Source organism: Ascaphus truei, chromosome 3, assembly GCF_040206685.1.
Source record: "Ascaphus truei isolate aAscTru1 chromosome 3, aAscTru1.hap1, whole genome shotgun sequence".
NCBI lineage: Eukaryota > Metazoa > Chordata > Amphibia > Anura > Ascaphidae > Ascaphus > Ascaphus truei.
The window spans coordinates 262483871-262507918 of record NC_134485.1 but is presented as its reverse complement, the minus strand read 5'-3'; the positions used below and the strand labels follow the sequence as shown (position 1 = coordinate 262507918).

At 40.2% G+C, this 24048-nt stretch overlaps 1 protein-coding gene across 1 annotated transcript in view; it reads right to left on the bottom strand.

The window, feature by feature from the left end:
- LOC142489629 (ephrin-B2-like) overlaps positions 1 to 24048 on the bottom strand; it is a 38845-nt gene that overhangs the window by 5561 nt on the left and 9236 nt on the right. Inside the window, exons 2-3 of the mRNA XM_075590731.1 lie at positions 15283 to 15566; positions 1452 to 1544 (exon numbers count right to left, since the gene is read on the bottom strand). Coding sequence (XP_075446846.1) covers positions 1452 to 1544; positions 15283 to 15566 — 377 coding nt within the window. The remainder of the gene's footprint in view (positions 1 to 1451; positions 1545 to 15282; positions 15567 to 24048) is intronic.

Sequence of the window (24048 nt, the reverse complement as noted above, 5' to 3'; positions counted from 1 at the left end):
TTCTAATTGGAAAAATAATTAATTCCTGGTGAATAATAGGTTATCTATATGTGAAAACACAAAAAAAAACTCTTCCTAAGTCTGTGATTTGTAATATGCCTCAGAAAATTACGAGTTTCATTTTGTTTTATTCATTATAAACATTCAAAACAAACTACAATTATTTTGTTCTGCTTTGAGAACTATAGAAATGTAGAAACTATAGAAGTATTTGTTCATTAGGCAAAAATATTTGTCAACGTTTGTGCTGCATTTGTTACAGGCTGAAATATAGCATGTACTGGGTGTGGCAGAATACATGCCATGGTCAAAGTGCCTGACAAAGTGCCAAAGCACCACAGCAGGTGTCTCCTCAGCATGCTTCTACTTGGGCCTGCTAACTGTTTATGTAGCATCGATGTGTAGTACATTGGTTCAGGGATCGTTAGTATTAGAGACAGGAAAAGAAGGGGGTAGTCTCATTTGTAATAACAGATTACCATACACTTTTCTTGCTCTTAAAGATGCAGAACAGGCTGCACTGTGTTTGAATTTTTGTTTAATTTGCTATTACAGGTTTGAAGCAGGGGGTCTCCGGAGCTGAACTGTATTAATTTCAGCTTCGGGGTCCCCCTGCTTCCCGAGATACATACCACCATAGGGTGCCTGTATCACTGTGCAGTTTAAATGACCCGGTCACGCTGGCCAATAGGATGCTGAAACGGATGATGTCATGGCTTCCAATTGGCCCGCGGGACATTTAAAGAAGCCATTATGTTATGCACACAGTTCCCTGGCTGCAGGGATACCGGCACCCTTATGAGAGGTATACATCTCTGGAAGCAAGGGGTCCCCCGAGCTGAAATGAAAACAGTTTACCTACGGAGACCATTTGCTTCAATCGTGTAAGTTAAAAAAAAAAATGTTGTGCATTTATTGTATATGGTTAAATCAGCAAAGTATGATCATTGGGCATCCAAAATGAAGACCTGCATTAAGGTTTTACTCAGATATTCTGTGCACGTCCCGATACCAAATTCCCTTATTATGAAAATCTCAGTCACATGGACAAAACAAGTCTATCTTTTAAATGTAGAAGGTGAGAAGGGTTAAGGCTAGAGAACAAGTTGAACCCATTGCTCTATACCTGGGTTGTGCAAACTGGGGGATGCCAAAAAAAAATTAGGGGGGGGGGTGTTACCTGGCGCTTACAGAGGCACCACGCTCTTCCCCAAACCATTTACATTGTGCATGATGACTCTGTAAGTTCCCTTAACTGATCTCCGGCGGCTTCTGGTGATGCGTCGCCATGACAATGTGACGTCACCCGACGGCAGAAGACGCCGGAGAACAGGTAAGGGGGGGAAGGTGGGGGGAGCGCAGACTGAAAAGTTTGCACACCTCAACTCTATACCATCGAACATGGAATGTAGGAAAGGTAAACATTTCCTGAAAGATAACGTGGTCCTCACCTTGCCCAACTTTCATGAGGATCTTCATGGCTTTATTTTTACATACTCCCCCTTCTTGGTTATCCACACCATCAATAGAGCCGTTAGATGTAGCTGTGAAAGAGGCAAAAAAACAGATATTGGCCGAGTTAAATTATGATGAATAGTATGTCACGTTAAGCATGTGAATGTTGTCTCTTTAGAATGGAAACCACGTTTTCTCATGCATCCAGGAGGAGCCTAAGAAAATATTTACGATCAAATATTGTTCTGGGCTTTATTTGTTCAGGTTTCCTTTTTCCGTCATTGATGGTTTTTAAGTGTGTTCCTTGCTAAAGGAACGTGTAAAACGAGTTATGAAAAAGGAGCGTTTTTAAAGTGTGTTTAGCTGTGAATTTGAAATGTATTTGCTCACATTAAACCCATTTATAATGCTATACAAATAAGATCAGGAAATTACTAGAATGGTGTAATGTATCAGCTAATTGTTGTCATTAACAATACTTAGCTGCTTCTTGTCATACTGAACTCATAACATTGTATCATATAACATTGTCATTCAGGCAAGTCAATTAGAAACAGTGGTTCTTTTTTGCTACCAGGTACCTGCAGCACTGGGGGGTTAATTATTCCTGAAAGTGGTTCTAGTAAATTAAAAGCAGTAAATCCCAGAAGCCTGTATGAGTTTAACTCGTATAATGTTAGCATCTTGCCCCCCCTGACCATGTTCTGCTCTTTCATTTTTTTTTTTATTAAAGTGTTAACTGATGATGTTCTTAAGTTGTAACTTCTGACGTTACCATGGTAACATTTAGGCAACACCGGCGAGAACTCCATTTTAACTTACTGTTACAAATGTGAATATCTCCTGCACGGACAATCAAATTACAAATATAAATAAAAACAGCATTGGAAAGAGCAAAAAGACTTGTCTTCATGCAAGTAAAAAAATTAAATGAAAGGGGAAAAAAAATGGTAATCAGTGCAAACTGCAGCTTTGATGAAGTCAAAAAATCCACTTTCTTTCACAATGTCAGTATGTTCTGTGTCAAACTACTTGTATATGACCGGAGGCAAGACCACAGTGACACCAAAACATACATAGTTTATACACATACATACACACACACACCTTTCCAGCTGAATATTATGAGTCATTTAGGTTATTTATGTCTTTTTTTATACTCTTCGTATTATAATCAGTCTGTGTATTTGACCAGAACATTGTCCATTTAAAAATCCTGCATGAATAGAACGGTAGTTTGCATTTAGCCTCGCACAATACCTTGCTCCTGAAGGAGGGCCTTCATACAGCATCCACTAATTGTCTCGCATACTCGTGTTTCCCCTTTGTATGAGAGCAGCACCCTTGTACCACCCATCCATCTATTGTAAGCGACTCACCGCCTCTCACACTACACATAAATCTATTTCTCCTTTTCAAATTCACACAGTTGTTTTCCTATGCTGCGGGATCTGCAGACTCTATGCCGTTTTTGTTTCTATTAAATCCAATTTACATCCTGACATTCCAATGTTGTCCTACACTATGAGAGTTATATTGATAAAAAAAATATCATTTTATCAAACCCATTTTTATGCCGAACCCCACCTTTAAAAAATAAATAACTAAAAAAAAAGGGAGAGAAAAACACATAGCGATAGTAATCTAATCTATGAGAACATCTGACAGCGTGACACTGGAACACAAGACTCACAAAATAATGGAGACATAGTTTTTTTTAGAGGAAACAAAAATCAATATCAAGCAGCAGCCCTAGACATAAATCAAATGTGTCTGAGATAAAAGTGTTTTTTTTTTTTTACGACCTATTTGCCAATGTACAGGCAAGCAAGATAGAGGAGGAATAGATACAGAGAAGCTAAATGCTGAGCTGTAGCTGAGGCTGCAACTGGAGTAGCTTTTATTTTAATCAAAGCTTCAGGGTGCCCTATTCTGGCAATTTCAAAGTTTATTTGGAAAGGATGCAATCCTGCTTCATAATATCCGCTGCTTTTCAATCAGGTGTAATATGTATACCTCCGGTGTCAAAGAAACATGCAGCACACAAGGGGTTAATCTGACAGCAGCATTTCTGCGCTGGGACTGCAATAGAACACAGCAAACCTATAGACTTGCTGATTACTCAGTCGCCAGGATCTAATTCCAGCGAGAAACGGCACAAAATAGAATGCCAATGTAAATTTGTCTCAAACCAGCAAGCCTGAGCTTAAGAACAACCACATGTTCTGTATCCCTCCACACACACACACACACACACACACACACACACACACACACACACACACACACACACACACACACACACACACACACACACACACACACACACACACACACACACACACACACACACACACACACACACGTTTGTTGTATTTTCTTTCTTTTTGGTACATGCTAATGAATACATGTTCCACCTATGTTGGGGGAAGGCATTTGTGTGGAATGCTAGATGTCACAGCCCTTTTTGGATGATCTCTGAGAGGTTCCTGAAATAGCTCTGGGCACTGCAAGACCCATCCTCAAAACCAAGCGTTATCTGGTAGCACAGCAAAAGGCCATAGCCACACATTACACCCTTAATTAAAGCTGACTACTTGTAACAACATCTGGAGGGAAAGTCAGAACAGTAGTAATTTGGATGGATTCCTTTGCTCCCTATTCAAAGCAAGCATTTTTATTAAGCAAAACGTATGATGTGACTTGAAGGCCCTTCTGATAGTGGAGGAGTATTCTCTGTGGCCATTTTGTATTCTAAGCATCCAACAGTGACATTTAAAGCAAAAGCCCCAAATAACAACTAACATGATCACCATAGAAACAACCAGTGAGGGACATCGAGCAGGGGACACTTTACCATTCAGGCAGTTCCACATGAAGGTGCAGTAGCAAATAATATGATACATCACGAAAGCTGCAGTTTAAAAAAATAGTGCTTAGTAATTGTATTTAGATAAAGAATAAGATGCGTTCTGTTACAACCCAAATTTAGATTTTGCTTTCATACACATTTTGAAATAGTTTTTTGTTGTTTTGGGACGTTAATTTGTGTGCATTTTTCAGATCACGGTACTCTGGCTAATTATATGTGCTTTGCAAGGTCCATCAAATATTTAGGAAGGTATGATATATTTCCTCTATCTCAGTGAATATTACGGTGTGATGGTGAAGAGCCCTATATGCAGAATGCTTATATTGTGCATGTCCAAAAAGATTTGTAAATAATGTAGAAGTCATTTTGAACATGCAAAAAAAACACGACTATTCTCATTGCTCTGACTTTTTTTAATCACTAAAATTAAATAAGCATTTAACATTTTGAAATACACCCCTTAATGAAAATCATTCTAATGTGCTGCCTTCACTGTTAAAAATGTACCCACAGCCCCTTAATACACTTTGAATAGAAATATCAATGCTTTATCGTGCTGAAGCAGACTATATACAAGTAAGACATGGGTATTAAAGGACCTAGAAAGTTGCTGCTACTGATTGGAGGCAGATCCCAGGGTGAAATAAGTTTGCCATCCCAATAATACCGATTCTCAAGAACGCCTTCTTAGTCTGTCTCATTCAAATGACTTGATAGCCCTTTATTTTAAGAAGTTACCCAATTTGTGCTCACGTTACAATGGATCGTTTTTGGCTCAATAATAAAATCACAACATTAATTTCCTGCCATTTAAAAGGGAATTAATATTCTCACTGCTTTGTTTTTACAAAAGTCATGCCAAAAAAAAAAAAACTTAAAAGGCTCAGGCAAAGTGCTGGAAATGGAATGTTCAATTTATAATGCCTCAGGCTGAAAGCTGTTCCTACTTTAAGAGCATTTGCTCCAATTATTTTATCATTTGCTCTTGGTTTTTGTTGTTCTCAGAACAAAGTGCTACCGAATATTTAATTTAGAAGGCGTTGCTTGAATGTGAACACAAAAGAAATACTAGATCTCAGATTATAATCGCAAGTATTTTTCTTTTTTTTTAAATCAAGTAATATTGCAGAATATTGCCAGTGGCATGTATTTTATTTAAAGATATGTGGCTGATATGATCACAAAATAAAGTTTGTGATATCCATACTCGTGTGTTATTAAACTAGAAAGCTTGGCCATACTGTTTTGACTTTCTGATACAATGTACAACTCAGAGCCAGCAGCCAAGCTGGCAAGTCCTAAATAAAGGGTGAAGCAGTTGCACATGTCAGTAGCTGGCTCGGTAGTTCCTTAACCCAAGTTGTGCTGGCTCACTGGGTGTCAAAGTCTTGCTGTCAACTACAAGGAAGTGATTCCCAGACACAAATCAGATTCTGATTAAGCAATATTCAGATCTGCCAACCACCAAAGATAGAGATCAGTGACCTCTGGACCAAAGGATGGCATTTTAGTGGAAAAACACTGATTTGAATCAGTTAGCCTCCACTGTAGTCTAAGAGACTGCTGATGTTAAAAAAAAAAAAAGTGATACTCGGTCCAAACTGAGACTCACAGAAAATCATCGAGGGCTAACACGTCTGCAATTTTGGAAGCGATTCATAACTGGCACCAGTTAAGAAATGCTTTGTAGTTGGACATTATGCTGGTTTGTGGAGCCGGCATCTAGCTGTGTTAACAGAGAATCCTCTGTGCTACCTGACTTTAGACCATCTCCAGAACAATGTGAAGGTTCTGTTTGCTCAGAGTTTGTCAAATGCCCACAACATAGGCTGAGGCACGCAATGCTTTATCCGAAGATAAATGTCGTAAAAACTGGACTACTCTTGTTTACTATTTGAAATACATAACCCACAATGGGAAAAGGCACTGAATCAGCAGTTGAAACAGAAGCAGCAGGCACAAGCTGTCTCTGGCTATGATTTTTATATAGTCCCCATGGAGGGGAAGTAATATCACATTTTAATATGTCTTCATTTGATCATTATTACGCTGCCTCCCAGGAGGTTAAGCTGCTGCATAGATCTTGGCTGTTTTTGGCCTATCAGGATAGTAATGTTGCACTAATCAGATAGAGCATTAAGCCGCTGGATTTCTGCCTGTGTATATACACTCGCATTCACATAGATTAAACAAGGAGGGAAAAATGAAATTCTCCCCTCTAACAAAATCATTTGCGCCTTAACTAGATCAGAGTATAATAGTTTCAGATCGAGTCTAGGTTTTCGAATCAGCATCCATTACTTCCTTACATTTTGTTCACATTACGCGGTAATTTAATAAGGGTATGATTTGAATTACCTGGAAATGTAAAAGCCTAGTTAAAACTTATATTCGTATCTCACAGACGTATTAGTTTGGATTTTGCAGAGCGAGAGAGATAGGCATAATACAAAAAAAATAAAAAAAAATCCATTCCACTCAGTAAGAAAAAAAAAAAAAAAAGTAAAAGCCTTTAGAATCAAGCTCTAATAAGAAGCAATCCTTAATGCAATCTGTAAAGCAAAGCTGTACTTGATCTAATGTCCGCTTCACAGGATTATCAAGCTCACAGCCCTTTTATCAAAGAAAATCCTTTGGCAGCAGAGTCATGCAAGCACACACTGGCTGCTCTCATTTGTCTCTCCCCCTTTTAATGACTCTCTCACCAGTTCACCTCACCAATACCCCTGTTTGTTATGCAAATATTTACTCATGCCGAAACTTTCAAGGGCAGTACAAGCTGGCAGAACACTGGACACTATATACAGTATGTCAACTATGTATAATAAAGAAATACTCTCCGTTTCAATGTAAATCAATTATTCAAGTTCTCAACGGTGCCCGATTATAATGTCCAGCTACTGAAACAAACGTATATGTTTTTATAGTATGCCATTGAACCTTTGAATAACCAAAATCCTTTGGGGGGAGATTTCCGTTCAACTACTTGTGAGGGGTAGAGAGCAGCTCGCAAAGGACGAGGACCAAGAAACGGATTGTACCATCCGTTGTCCAAAGGTCCTGAAAAATGGCCCGAATTTATAATCAAACACACGTGTGGTTCATAAGGGAAATGAGTATATTGCAGCATGTTCATTTTTTGGGATCGGACATTGTCCCCCTGAAAATGATGCAAAAAAAATAAATAATAAAAGGGCACATTGAAATTCCATTAAATAAAAAAAAATTAAAAAAAATATATATATATATATATATATATATATATATATATTATATATATACTACCAAATCATCAAAGCAGTTTTTGCATCAGTAATCATCCTCTGTGGCTCCAATTCTGTATTAATATATATCTCCAAGGTGACGGCTGTCAAGATTTATACATTGGAATTCATATTTACTTTCAAAGATTTCATAAAGAGAATGTTATTTTATGTTTTGGTTTTTATGTTTTCAAGTGTAGATTCCGCTCCGTTCTGACACCTACAATTAAAGAAATAATAATAAAAAAAAATAAAAAGACAAAAGCAATACATTGTAAAACAACTGTTTTTTGTAAAGCTATTGAGTGAGGCCAATGAAACGTCAACCTTTATGCCACCAGATCTCATCCCATCACTGGGAATTCTAGTGCTGAAACAAAAGCATGGTGGGAGCTTATGAATATTCCTGAGTGTAACTTCCCCCCTCCTCCCAATAATTGTAATTGGAGCTGTATAATACGAAGACATTTGTATGGGGGGTGGGAATAAAAGAAAGAAGAAAACCCAGCAGATTTTCACCTCCTCCCTTTTCCATCACAACCATTTTTTTTAGAGCAAATGCCAGCGTCGCCATCATTTTTTCTCATGTACTGGTCTTTCAATAGCTACCAGGAACACTTAAACCCGAGTGTCTTGATTTAATGAGCACACATTTCACAGGCCACAGCTGTCTTTGTAAAACACAGTTCCTTCCCATCCTCGCTGATAGCAACAAAAAAAAGGAAAGAGATTGACATGGACACAAGTACCTTCCCAGGCCACAGCCCAATACGCCTGCATTTTCTCTCAAGAAGATCAAATAGACCTAGCAGTAATAAATTGTCTCTCTTCCTCTGCACTGAAGGCAGAGGAGGGAGGTGTTTTCTTATTTAAACACACAACACACAATATTCAGCACAGAGGCTGGGGGGAGAAGGGGAAAAAAACATGTCTTATTGCCATGGTGATCTACTGTCTAACATCCTTTTAGACGTGCATTATGGATACTGACATCTCAACTAATTCGCAGAGATAGTATTTAAACACCGGCTTAAATGCATTGCAGCACTTTTAGTTACATTTACATTTTCCTGGGTTTTTTTTTCTTCTTTTCTTTAGTACTGATCGTTTCAGACTGTTTTGCTTTCCTGGTATTTTTTTGCTAGTTTATGAGAAATTAAAAAAAAGGTTAAGAATTAAAATATTTTACCTAACCGGGCAAGATACCATTAACAGTGATTTTTTTAGGAACATGTTAACCCTTTAAGTCAGGCCTGCACAACATACGGCCCGCGGGCCGCAAGCGGCCCATCTGGCCTCTGTGTGCGGCCCGCGATGACTCTGGCCGGGCACCAGTTAATTAAATAAATTAAAAAAGTTTAAAAAAAAAAAGTTTAAAAAAATGGCGGCGATTCATCCCCCCCCCCCTTCTCCCTCTCCCTCCGTCTCCGCCCCCGGGTTTTGCGGTGCGCGGGGGCAGCAGCAGCATGAGGAGGATGCGGCAGCCGTGTGGTTTTTTTTTCAATAGCAGGATGCCGGGGAGGTCAGCGCATGTGTGTGTGTGTGTGTGTGTGTGTGTGTGTGTGTGTGTGTGTGTGTGTGTGTGTGTGTGTGTGTGTGTGTGTGTGTGTGTGTGTGTGTGTGTGTGTGTGTGTGTGTGTGTGTGTGTGTGTGTGTGTGTGTGTGTGTGTAAAACGGGCTGGTGGGGGGGTGGGTGTGAAAAACGGCCTGGTTGGGGGGGGGGTGAAAAACAGGCTGCTGGGGGGGTGGGCTGCTGACATGTGAGGGGGGGGTGGGCTGCTGACATGTGAGGGGGGGGTGGGCTGCTGACATGTGAGGGGGGGGTGGGCTGCTGACATGTGAGGGGGGGTGGGCTGCTGACATGTGAGGGGGGGTGGGCTGCTGACATGTGAGGGGGGGGCTGCTGACATGTGAGGGGGGGCTGCTGACATGTGAGGGGGGGGCTGCTGACATGTGAGGGGGGGGCTGCTGACGTGAGGGGCAGGGGGGGAAGTGATGTGAAGTGCAGGGGGGGGGGTGATGTGAGTTGCAGGGGGGGGAGAGAGTGTCATATTGAGAGGAGGGGGAGAGTGTCATATTGAGGGGAGGGGGAGAGAGAGTGTCATATTGAGGGGAGGGAGAGAGAGTGTCATATTGAGGGGAGGGAGAGAGGGTGTCATATTGAGGGTAGGGGGAGAGTGTGTCATATTGAGGGGAGGGGGAGAGAGTCATATTGAGAGAAGAGAGACATGGGGGGGATGCTGACATGGGGGGTGCTAACTTGGGGGGGGGGGCTGCTGACATGGAATGGGCTGGGGGGATGTAGAGGGGGTATTGTAGGTTTGATGTGGAGGGGGGTATTGTGTGGGTGAGGGGGAGAGATGGGGGTATGAGAGATAGATGGGGAGTATCGTAAAGGTTGATAGTGAGGGGTTCTGGGGGAGATATGAGGATGATGATGATGATGATGATGAGAGGTGCTGGGGGAGAGATGATGATGATGATGATGATGATGATGATGATGATGATGATGATGATGATGATGATGATTTAACCCGTGCGGCCCAAATTTTTTTTCCTTGGAGCAGTTCGGCCCTTCTCACTTTACGAGTTGGGCAGGCCTACTTTAAGTGCTGGAGGAGAGCGGTGTGCATCAGTACAAAAAAAATAAATAAACAGACTTGATTACAACATATATTAAGTTGGATACTCAGGAATGCAACTCCTTCTCCAACAAGCTGCTTCGAAAAAAAATGACATGTTTCTGAAAGCTTTTCAGATTTAGGCCTAAAGGCTTGACTGATCTAACAAATATAACATAATACACAATATTCACTGAATTTATTACTGTCTCTGCCCGGCTGATGAACGAACGCTGCAGGAAATCCAAAGTGATCAGGGCCGAGTTGTAACCCAGATAAATCACATTTCCAAGAAATGCCAAAAAAAAAATATATATATATTATTTGACGCTATTATTTCTTCAAGACTTAATACTACTGAAATTTCCCAGAATGAGAAAAGCACAGCTAACAGGTTCTATGTAAAGAAAAAAATAAACTGCAAATATGAATCCAATCCACCTTCAAAAGTTGGTTTGGTGAGTGTGAAAGCATTGGTGGAGGCGATAAAGAGAAATAGGTGAGAGAGGCTGTGGGGCATACAGTATGTCATGAAATCAAACATATTTAACCAACACAAGTCCACTAAAAGTCAGACAAAATGGCAGCGTTATTTAGTAGCATGGCAAATGGAGAAGTGAAGCAGATGTGTGCCCTCAATGTAACCCGTCCCATGCCACATTCCTTTGCCACTTCTCACTACCCTACTAGTACTGCAGTGAATCACTTCAAATGGTTTGGTGTAAAAACATCTCATCTCCCCAAATCCCACGTGCCCTTATCAATTTAAATTTATCAACTGAAATCCCTGGCTAACAAAGGGTCATGGTAAGAGAAAGACACGCACGCTCGCTCTACTGGCACTAATTGCATGCAATGATATTAATGACCCAGTAATTGCCGTACGAGTGGCACTGAAGTGGAAAACATCATTTTGAGGCAGAGTTCAGCTCTTGGTGGTGAGACTTCAACATTGACTGAGTTAATGCCAGCTGACAGCTTGGAATATAACACTACAGATTAGAAAATGCTACGCTCTGATAGTATAATAGTTCAGATGGACATGGCGCCATTTGCTTTGACCAAGAATCGCCTGGTGGTAACCCCAATAAAGTGCCACAGTTATACTCTCTGCCCCAGTGATGAACCCAATTCCTCTGAGAGGAGTTGCTCTAGACTATAACAATCCAGTGCAATTTTCTACATGCTTGCTCTAATGAAAAAATAACTTCACCTTATGATTTTACATCAAAGCACTTGAAAACGTGGAGCATAGAAAAAAAAACAGAAAAAAAGGACTATTCAACAGAAATACAACCCTACATCCTGTTCAACATCAGGAAGAAGGGATACGGATGTCACCTCTCCTCTCCTCTCTCCTTCCCTCCTCCCCCCGCCCCCCCCCCCCAGCTTATCTCTAAATTCAAACTAGAGACTGGCTACCTATATTTCTGCATTTGGGCTTCAACCTTGACAAGCAACTTTTAAATAAAGGTCTCCAAACCGTTAAACCCTACAAAAAAGAGCATGTGCAGACTGATCATTTACACAGGGACTTCCAGATCAAGAGAAAATGATCTCCTGTCTCTAGAATAGAAACAAAATAAGGGAGAGGACAACCCTGTAATAATTTGCCGGGGGCTATTTTACAATTACATTTTTTTTTTAAAGTCGACGTGTTGGCTGACAAGTTAATAATTAGGAACATTTTGAAAAACTTCGGCTTTTAAAAGTCATTAGTAAAATAGGATGTCTGAATAGGTTCGTTAAAATGTTAAAATTGCAGGGAGATTTTTTTTTTCTTCAAAAAAGTAAGCAAAAAAAACCTTCTACATAAACATTTAGAAAGCTAGAAACATAAAAATAAATAAAGTAGTAATACAATTACATATACAGTTTTTGGTGGTTTTACACTGTCTGCCAGAATTATCAAGCATAGTTTGATATGAAACAAATCTTTCATGCCTTTCAGTGAGTCATGTTGGTGCCCCGTCTGCTTTCATACCGATTTTACTGATTTTACACAGGTTTTCTTCATTTTCCCCCCTACGAATCAGCGTTTCAGCTATCAAAATGATCTTGTTCTTTCACTTGCTGCCCTTGGGAAAAGAGAAGTGGTACTTATATATTTCCTGCTGCAGTATCTCTGCCTTTCTTTAACTAAGATAAACTGTCAGTATTGCCAAGGTAATGGCACTGAATATGAGCAAAGGACATTAATCTTATAACTCCATGCTCTGTTATGAGATTTGTGTGGTCTGGGATGGAAATCCCAATGGACCATAACTCCATTAGGACCTGTAAGCCCGAGGCCCTGATACAAACATAAAACCATGCAGACCATGCCCTCCTCTTAAGATTATATGAATTCGTCTATTGTGTATTTAGATGGCGTTCAACATGAATTAAGCATTTAAAGAATATTGGTAAATTCAAATGTATACTAATTAGTTCAAAGTAGCAGTTGATGAATAAGATAGCCAAGTTTCCCGAGACTATAAAGAGAGTATTTTACATCCCCCGATGGTAACATTACATGAAAAGTGTTAATGTGGTTACAGACTTCTGGGATGTGGGGTAGAGTTACAATTAAAGATGCATTAAAAGTTCAGTCACAATTTCAGTCTTTGCAAATTGCCTTTGAATTTTCTTTTACATCCTGATTATGGACAATATAAAAGCACCCAGTAGGTCTCTAATTGAGAAAATGATGGATGTAAAAAAATACTTTTGGTGACTCGTATAAGAATAGCCACCTGTGTGTGTTTTCTGACAACTGCTTTTTGAACTCAGTCGTGATTATTTCAACCATGGAGTTGCAACAGCATCCTTTATTTGCACTTGAGGGACAATTCTCTATACTTCGGAGTGACAATTCAGGTTGCTTTTGGACAAATGTCCCCTTTGGCATTAACATGAAATTGTCAGGTGAAAACGGTCCAAACTGCAGCTTTGTAATATTATATTATAGACTTTACCCCCTAGAGTTAAGCTTTGAGATCTACATTTGAAAAGACAAGACTGTAAAAACTGGCCTGAAAATTACATCGCATTTTAGGGATTTTAGGCCAGGATTTATAGACGTAGAACTTGAAAATATGGGTTTATTTTAACTTCTTCCAAGCTATTCTGCTTTCAGAGTCAGGTTTATTTAATTTTTGTCCTGAAAATTCTCAAATAGAAACTAGAAAGATGTATTTTGCTATATGGTGCGATACAAAGTTTGAATAGGTATAGGGAAAATATTAAATAACAAAATAAAAGTGAAGGATGATAGAGCATGTGAATCCACCCCCGCCCTTGGAACAGATGTGTGGCTGGACCAATATCAACGCTATCAAACATCCCCTAACATCCCCACCCTCTAACATTAATGGGATCAGCTGTCGGGCGGGACCATATTCCAACCCGAGACATACTCCATCCCACAATGAGCAGCCATTTCACCTTTTTGTTTCAACATTGTCCCTCATTCGCTCTAGATTGTAATCTCTCACGAGCAGGGCCCTCATTACCTATCTGTATCTCTGTCTGCCCTTATTTATGTGTTTATGTCATTGTCAAATCTCTGTACTCCCATTGTACAGCGCTGAGGAATATGTTGGCGCTTCAAAAATGAAACAATAACAAAAGTGACATGTCTGAGTGGTTTCATTTTTTGGCAGCTCCAGTATGTCACAAAGACCATTAGTCATTACAATGAATGTACAGGTAACCCCTGGAGTGCTGGTGCAGCCCTTCATTTATGGCACTAAATGGGATAGAGACCATAGCTTTATTTAAATACGGGCTATGAATGCGTTCTCAGCTGTGCAGCAACAGGTTTAATCTCACAGGCAATCTTGCATGACTAAAACCTGTCCTAACTGACTGCATTCCACATTAGGTCAACTCACGGGATTGCTTAGGGAATTAGATTGTTTGCACTGAGGCAAGAGGGCAATTAATTAAGAGGGTCACTTGAAACTGAACAAAAATCAAGACTTAAACATTTAGGGAAAACTACATTATTGCGTTTGTTCATGTCAAAGTAAATGATCATCTGACTGTAAGCCGAACTAATGAGGTCCGCATGCAGGCTGAAGGTTTCCCGAGGCACTTCTTTACCCACTTCACAGGTCATAAAAGATGTTTGTAAGTCAAAAAAAAAATGATTATATTTCATGATAGCCTGGGCATTACTTTCACAAAGGTTAGTAACTGGGTTTTGAGGTCTGGGTAATGAAGGTGCGTTTTTTTTGGTTTTGATGCTTTGATCCGTTCTCAGCCAGCAAACCCATTTAATGGAACTAAATAACTGTGTGCACAATGTATATTTCATAGCTCGAGTGCTGCTCAGGTTCATTCTATTTCTTCTCCTGGAGAAAATTCAGACACCCCCTACCTATTTCAAAGGGCCCATATATTCAATCTAGGAGCCCTTCATCTCAATGTCAGCAGTGGAACCCTTAAGTTAATCCATTTTAAAGATGGAAAGTTATTTTGGAGACTCCTTTGAAATTATATTTGGGAGGAGGATCAAGCCGATATATTTCAATTGCTAATCACCTGTCTGAGTTAAAGTCACAGATGTGCATGGAAAGAAAGAGTATACATTTAAAAAAAAAACAACAAAACAAACGTTATTTACACATTAAAATTAGAGATGGGCAATTTTTGGGGGCGGATTTGGATCTGTAGCCGATCGGCCGGTTCCTTTGGATCAATCTTAAAAAGTGTGATTTGCATTATGCAAATTTTTTATTATTATTACCAATACACTCTGCGGATTCTGCAACCCGTGGACGGATTTGTAGAATCCAATCAGCAGTGGATTCTAAAGAATCCGCCAACGGATTGCTAAATCCATGGATTGGATTCTACAAATCCGTCCCCGGTTGTATCCAGGGGTAGATTTTGATGAATCTGCGCGGATTAAAAACAACCAAAAACGGCTTGTGGATTTTACACCGCAATACGGATTTGGGGTTTAAAATGCGAGACAATCCAGTTTTCTCATCTCTAATTAAAATGGTACACAACATCTTCCAACAAACTAGGATTTCACTCGAGAAAAAAAAAAAAAAAAAAAACCGGTGTGAGGTATACGTACATATGATGTAGTAGTCTTTGTTCCTTTGGAATTCCAGGCCCCAGAGATTTGGGCTGAACTCTTGAAACTTGATAGTAAATTTCACATCTTGATCTGGCTTAGCACAGTTCAGCAAAGGCGTGTTGTCCTTTTTAATCGTACAGCTTTCTGCTTGATCTTTATCCACCATGTAGACTTTGTAATACTCATACTGGCCAGCAGATTTGGAGTCCATTTTGGGGCAAATAATGTCCAGTTTATCTCCAATTTGTGGGTACAGTATCAGCCCTTTTTCAGGGAGGAATCTAAACAAAAAGAAAGGTGTATGAGAAATCAATCAAGAGCCAATCAGAATTGGTAAACATGCATTACAGTTGTCGTCAACAATCCCCAGGTTTCTCTTCAACACAGAACCAAAACATTCTTAAAGTGGGAATGATATCTGATAACTACTGTAGGTTTTCATGAAAGCATCAAGTCTACACATATCACAATGCCAGGCCTGGTGAGGGGCTATTTAAGTTATGTTAGCACTCAGAAGAAATAACTCCAGTGGACATGCAGCATATCAAAATATTCTGTATAATTTTACTACAAAGTAATTAGAGAACGGAGGTAAAAAATAAAAATATGCCCAAGGCGTATTTACACACACACACACGTTTTTAACATAAAAGTTATTAGTGGGTATATAATGTAACCCTTTCATTGACAGCGGGTCATGCCACGCTGTGCAAAGTAACACGTCCGGGGTGCCGTTTGGCAGCAAAAGGGTCAAGTTATTTTTATATGGTCATTTCTTATTTCAATGTGTATGGAAACGTTAATATCCTCAGATACCCTTCATCACAATTTGATGAATCCCTGTGTATCACCCCCCCCCCCCAACCCAGCGTGAACTTCCGTCACCTGGAATGGCAGGTAACGTCAGCTCTGGGGGCGGTACTGTGCATCGGAGTTTGGCGAATCTGACCCGTGATCCCTTCAGCATGTGAGACGGCTGCGATAACTGCAGCCTATGGCCTACCTACCTCACTGGGTTTAGTGGTTAGTTGTTTATAATTCCACTGAGAAAGGCAAGAGGAGAGGGAAAAAAAAAAAAGTCTTGACCTCATTCAAGCCACCCCCAAAAATGTATAGACCCGTTATATTGAAAATGCTGGAGTGTATAAAGGGCATAGGTCACAGTCAGGGCATCCTCGTCTTTACAGCCCTATTTATAACAGCGCTGAGAATCTGTCTCCAAATTCTTTGTGTCTATTTTGAAGCCGTAGAATAGTCTTTACACTTTGATTGCTATGATAAGCAGAACTGTGTATGATTCAACAGCAGTCCAGGAAAACCTTAACTTTGCACAGTATCTGAAAATAAGGATTTAAAAAATAAAAAAAAGCTATTGGTGTATTCGTACCTTCTTGGCTTGTGTCCTTTTACCTTCACGGTGACTGCTAATTCAGACTTTTTCAACTAGAAATATTTGACACAACAAATTAGTTGCTTTTATTGACCAAACAAGTGTTTCTATCTTAGATTAAAAATGCCTTCCCCGGGCACTGTGGATTTGACTTCAAATAACCATTTACAATATTGACCTTGCTTTAAATAGAAGGGCTCTGTCTTCAAAACCATAATAGTTAAACTACACAATCAAGCAGCTCTTTAAATTCTGGACACTGACTACAATAAGCCTTATGTCTATGGGAAACAGTAAGCTACCGCATCCATGCAACTAGGCTTCTCCGTAGATATTGCTTAAGGGAGAATGCCTGTGGGAAATTGAAACAAGAACCTTCTAATCAACATCCTTTGCGGAGCAGGAACATTAAACACCACACTTAGAAAACCCTACTCATTTGTAAGCAGCCAAGCCTGCAGGCTCATTAAAATATTAAAGGCTGAGAACAAAGCTCTAAGCCAGGAATCCCTTCGTATTAAAACTCAAGGAGGCCACCAGGTAGGTTTATTAATTGCTAAATCAATTCTCATGTCAGCAGAAAGGCACCATGTTTGGCCTAGCAATTTCGTATGTCACATTCAAGCCTATTTGATCTGCTAACTTTATAGTAACGGCTTCTGTTAGTTAACATTGTGTGTAATCAGAGCCACACAAGAACATTGCTTATTTCCCTGCAGCTATTATCCAGAGTCACGCTGCCAACGTAAACCTCTTATCAGTACTGATCTACAGGGCAAAGGGATTATAGGGCTTCCTGGCAACAAAGGGTTAACGGAACATTCAGGCTACTTGTATACTATTAACCCATTCCCCCCTGGAAGGAAATGAAGAGTGCTGTATTGCATTGTGTACAGGGTTTAAAGGATTTAGGGCCACATTTACCAAGTAGCGCTACACTATCAAAACACCATCCGGCACCGGAAGACACCTTATGGGGCCCCATTCACTTGAATAGGCTTTAAAGGCGTCTTCCAGCGCTGGAAGTGTTCGTATGGAATAGCACCGCTTAGTAAATATGGGCCGTCTCTTTCCAATATCTGACGGGCTTGCACCTCATGGTCGCGCAAAACTTTGTGATAACGAAAAAGGCCTGAAACAATATTTCCACAAATGCAATCGTTTGCCAAAATCTTGCACACTGCGGAACTAGGCAAAGGAGAAGGGGGGCGGGGGGACGGCAAAAATCTATTTTTTGTTTTGCTCCCATAATAAATTTTCCTAGCACTGAAGGACTGAAAAGCTCTTGAACAAGATAACGATTGGAGAGTAAGCTGAGCCACTCTGATATCTGTAAATGCACAAGCAATCAGCGGTGCACTGTAATTAGTTGCTCTTTCTAGTTACTCTTGATAAATGATGCTTTCTGCACGGGATGAGGGCCAGCTCTTGACCCATGACACTGCTACACACTTCAACTCAGCACAGCACTTCAGCTCAGCATCCCACATTCTGAAGAGGCTGCCGGTCACTTAGCAAAAAAAAAAAAAAGAGGGGGTTTTAAACCCAATGGGGAACCCCTTTTGTTCTCCACGGTGTATCCAAATTCACAGATTTTAAACTCGATGCAAAACAAAAAACTCTGCAGCTCCTATTCATGAAAGGGCAGGCAACCAAACAAGGGTGGAGTGTGTGTTGCAGGCACTCCTGTCTGGTGACAAAATTGTGTAAGGACACATTTTGCAGGGGAAAGAAAATATTTACAGTCTTGTATCAAATAAAACAATAAGAGGCTTTAGATGAACAAAATATCGACGGCGAAAGTTAACCAAGAAATGCAAAATATATACAGATGAGAAACAGCACGGTGCTGCCCCCTTTTGCACTCGAACAGCAGTCAGATGAGTGAAAGAAAAGGGAATTTATTTGGTAGATAGACCATCATAAGTGCTGTTAGTTAGCTACTATACACACACATAAAACCATAAAACCCAAAGACGGCATTACATTCGTCTTGCCTACAATCTGTTTTATGAAGCAAGCCAATAATTAAAAGCTTGCATGAAACTATTTTCTTTTCTCAGAAGCTGTGTGTGCCTCCACTTGGGGGGAGTAATGCCGTCTTGTTATCACAGATGGCTCTTCTCCATTTTGTAAGAAAAAGATTATCTTTAATTTCAAATTAATTTAAAAAAGGGACAGCATAAGGCCATACCCAGCTTAAGAGCCGTGGCTGCGTTCGATGAAAGCCCGAGGACAACGTGTGGGTGTTTTTCAAACCACAACTTCACGCAGTGGCAAGAAAACATTGTCACGATACTGGTGGTGCAGAGATTCAAGTAGTAAGATAGGAAACTAACCAGTTCAGCAAGTAAGTGCCTTTGTGGATTGTTCTAGCTGCACATGTATGTATTGTCTGGAGGCAATAGGGCCACACTCTAATGCACAATTATTTACGAAATAGTAATGTATACCAATATAGCTAGAGGGGGCTCTTCTTGCACCAAGTGACCTCAAGTTCTTCTTGACAAAGAATAAGCTGCTGTGTACACTTTTGTCCAAACGTAATCAATTTCCCTCTGTCATTCCACAATTACTATACAGGTAAAAATAATATTACATTTCACAGCCTACAGGACTGCACAATTGAACCTGAACTCTAATGAAAACCGACTCCCTTTGATACCATAAGTCCTGTTACACCCCCACGCAGACATAGACTCTCGGGGGAATTTTAAAAGTCAGCGGAGTTATACCCAACGCTAAACAATTCCCCAGTGCTGATGAGAACATGAGTACTTGGTCTTCGTATAAGCAGGAGTTTATGCAATGACTGCATTATAACAGGATGATGCTACCGCTGCAGTGCGGCCACAATTACAAAGAAGGGGAAAATGTTAAAATACTACAAGCCCATGAAAGTAGGGAGAGAGCTCATAGTTTCTAAGGAGTTAGCCACCCCAAACCATCAGCACCTCTCATAGAACATAGGGGAATGTTTGCTTTGGTTAACCAAAACCAGCTGGCACCTGTTAAACAACTGACTGGACAAGGGCACCATAAATCTAAAGATAAAGATGATTGACAGAGGGAGGGGGGGGGGTGGGTGGGAAGCAGAAATAGTCAATTGGCCATTTGGATTCACCATGCTGTATAACCAGAAGAGCAAATCACTTCTCCACCCAATAACATGGGGCTAACCTGGAGCTTTCTATTACTCCCATCTGCAGATAATTTGCACCTGTACAGTCTTGTTCACAGTAGCAATGCTCCAAACCAGTCTGTGACAGAGGGTGGGGCCTGTCTGGTTATGTACAGGCGAGGCGCAAGGCAAACAATGACAAGGCCTTTAATAATGCAACCTGATTTCATTTCTCATGTGACATCTGAAACACTGTCAAAAAGAAAATAAGTTTTTCAAATGGGAATGACATATTTGCATTGCATCAGTGAATAAAGAAATGTGTGTCTATGATTTTCTGCTCTCGCCAGATTAAATGACAATCATTCGCATACATATGCACATAACATACTTTATTAACCAATTGGACGCCTGTAGGTGCCAGTCTCTCTACTTCATTTTTAAAGTGCAGCATTTATAAAAGGTGGATTTCTATTTTGTTTTATGCACTCTGGAGTTTGTCTACTTTTTCCTCTCACAGAGGTGACAAGAATGAGAACTAATCAATAATATGATTTTATATAGTCTGAAGGGAAAAAAACCCAGAACAGCTTAGGAGGGCTTCAGTTTTTCTTGCTCTGCCCTCCAATCTAACACATGAAACGTTTGTCGGGATTGCCGTTTTACAGATAAATAATACAGCATTCTGTTTTACGGCGTTTCTGCCGTACCAATGAAAGCTGTTGGTTATACCCAAGGTTTGCAGGATGCTCTTCTGGACAAGGATGAGTTAACATGTGTATGAAGTGGCCAGACAATAGGCACTTTCAGTTGGAAATGGCCAGGGTGGAAGAGGCTAGCGATATATTGACAGAAGTGGGCTTAGTTATAGTTCAAGTGATATTAGCTGATACGATGTGAATAAATCTGAGGCCAGGCTGTAATTTCAAAGTATGCAGCACCATTCTCTCTTTCTTTTAATTGGCTGCATTTTGTTCCCTTTCATCAAGAAAATGTTCCACTCTTCACCTCTCCCCTGCAATCACTCCACCTTAATGCTCCAGGAAATGATGAAGAAAATGTGAGCTTGAACTTAAGGATCTCATGAAGCCGTGATTGTATAATAGCCATATTACTTCATTTTCTGTCCCTTATTATGCGCAGAACAGGCATGCATTGTTGGGCCACCGGCCCTACCAGCCGCAGAGGGAGGCTGACCTCTAATGTCCTGACGTCCCAGGACTTTGGAAACAAAATGAATGCCTTGCAAATGTCTATTACTTTGCCTCGCATGACACATGTTTCAGTTCACACAAAGAAACACAATAAAAAAAACAAAGATAGCAATATGTGGAGGAGGCAAACATGTTTTTGTTAAAATGTTGATATTTAGATGCAGTAAGGGAGACTGTTATGAAAAAGCATGTCATGCTTATGATTGCCATTAAATTAAATGTGCAACTATAAAGCAATGCTATAGATTAGAATGAGAGTGTCGTCTAAAACAGACCCCCCCACCCTGCAAAAAATATGTGTGTTCTGTCTACTAGATACAGCTGCTGTCCCACATTATGCATGCCTACAGCACTAGAACCATATCTAAACAATTACAATGAAACTACTGCATTTGGTATTCCAATGTTTGTTATAGGTATGGGTCTGAGGGGAGGATGGGGGCCGACACCATATATAATCAGTATGACATACCTTGTTTAGTGTCATTTTTTCATCAGTGAAATCTGCCGTCATGTAAAAAGTGTGTTGTGCCTCTTTAGGTTCTGAAAGTACATACAATGCATTGCACTGCCGCAGCAATACAATGGTTAAATAAACTGCTTGGGAACTACAGAACATCAAAAGCCAGATGGGTCTGGTTGAACACATCAACAGGCAAAGAGCCAGGATTCCAGTTTGAGTAGAAATAGGCCTGGACATGATTGGAGCCTTCTCAACCCTGACAGGGTGAAAGCTGGCAGAGTTCCCAAACCCAATATAAAATGACATTTAATTGTGACTAGACGTAAGAAAAACAAGTCATCTTTTCTCCGGAGCTCACATGCACACCTAAGCTTAAACTAGACTGATTGCTGACATCATCTCCTTGGCTATCTGAAAGAAAATGCAACTCTCAGTGAAAGGGTGATTTAAGCCCCTTACAAACCAGAGACATCTTAATACCTACCACTATTATATATACAAATCTCCAAACCTTTAAGGATCTGCATTAGGGTCCACTCTGTGTGCCAAAAAATATATCTATTTTCCATTTCAACTTAGTGTCACTTTCAATTAAATGTATGTTTGTGTTATGCACATTTACAGTATATCATGCTAAATGCCCTCTGTTTTCCAGAATTGCTCGCCTTCCTGCTTACTTAGTTCTCTTCTTTTATGGTGAGACCCTTGTGTCTCACCACCAACCCCACAGTAATGTGTGGCGCATTCTTTCATTGTTTGGAACCATTTAGGACAGTATTTTGACTTCAGTCTTCGCCCCCCCCCCCCCTCACCCCCCAAAATATATATATATATGTTCATACATCATAAATGATAGATTTACAACACAGCAATGTTTTTGGTCACTCAGTAGGCTGAGAACTCTGCTGGAAGCCAGAAAAGGAGCTTGACTTTTAAACTAAAGTTTAAATCAGCGGCATTGTAATTAACAGCCATGTAGTGCAAGGAAATACTGGGTGTTGGTTGGTCACAGCTGCCAAAAAAACAAACACACATACGAGTCTTGTACTTTGAAACCAATTCTGAAAATGTTCAGGGGGAGAAAGCCGATGACTAATACATATAAAAATTCAACTCCCATCTACAGATTATTATGCATTCAATGTGTCCTACATCATAGATAAAGAATTTGGTTTGTAAGACACAGAATAAATGTGTGACTCACAGCAAGGCCTTGTAATACCCTATCACACAGGCCATGTATGCTCACCTTTTGCTATGCCAGGTGTTACCACACTGCGGAGAAACCCACTACATAGCGAAATATTAAATGAAGGATTTTCAATTGTTACATGAAGAAAATGTTCTGTCTGTGCAAACCCTATTTGGATGCTGATTTTTTTTGTAAAATCTCCTTATTGATGCATCAGAAGACATGATCATTAATGAAAGCTTCATTATGGCTATTATTCTCTAATTTTGTTCAAAGGGTGATTGATGTCATATGTTTCTCTTCTCCCTTGTTAAGGATTTCATCTACATTTTTCTATGCTTGAAATCACAAGAACGCAGTTTTGCTAGCTGCCAAATCTCCTGGACTGTAAGAATCTTTGAATTAATGCAGACAAGTGAATAGCATTGTAACAGCCTGCTGCTGATTTTCTGTAGGGACAACATAAATAGGATTACCTAGCACCTGGCGAATAGGACACAATGCAGAAATGCTTCCCTGTCCAGTGCTTTACCCAAATTCAAGCATTCTTATGTTACAACATTTCTCATATGTGACATGACAGATAAACGCTAAAGCAAAATAGCCAATTATGGTTGGAAGTGAGAGTACACTGCTTTGCATCAATTATTTAAGCACTGTAACCCTTATTACAAAACTAAGCATGGGGCCAGAGTCATTCAGTTTCTCCCTTTGTCATTTGGATGCCATAAATGTGCACCAGTCTGCATTTCAAAGACTACTGGAGGCAGTAAGCTTGCTGGACACACACACATACAAACACACACATACATATATATAGAATGCTGGACACACACTCACAGAATAGTCTGTTCTCCATAAACAATTTCACTGAATGGCCCCTTACTAAACATTGCCAAGTTGCAAGGCACTTCTATGTAAGCAGCTTGTAAATTAACTCATTTGCTGCAAAATGTACACTGCAACACACTATTAAACTTAGTGCATTTCCTGCAGTAAAAACAAAAACAAAAAAAGAGAAATTCCATACTTAAACCTCTTTTAAAATGAAATTCTCACCAGTTAAATCAATCAAATTCTAGAATATATATATATATATATACATACATACGATTATTTGTAGTTTATGTTGGTACAGCTCCAAAAACTGTTCCTACGGCCGAGTTCAGAGTGGATGCTACGGCCGCGAGCGTCCGTGCGCGCCTCCGCAGCCCAGCGATCTGTGCCTTGGCTGCAGGAGTTGGGTTTGCGGCGTTTGAGGGCGTGGCGAACGTGTCACGGAGCTGGTTCGCTGAACCAGCTCACGTGACGCGACTGCAGACCCCAAAATAATTTTGGGTTGTAGCGGCAAAAAGTAGCAGCGTCAACGCAGCACTTTGCTGC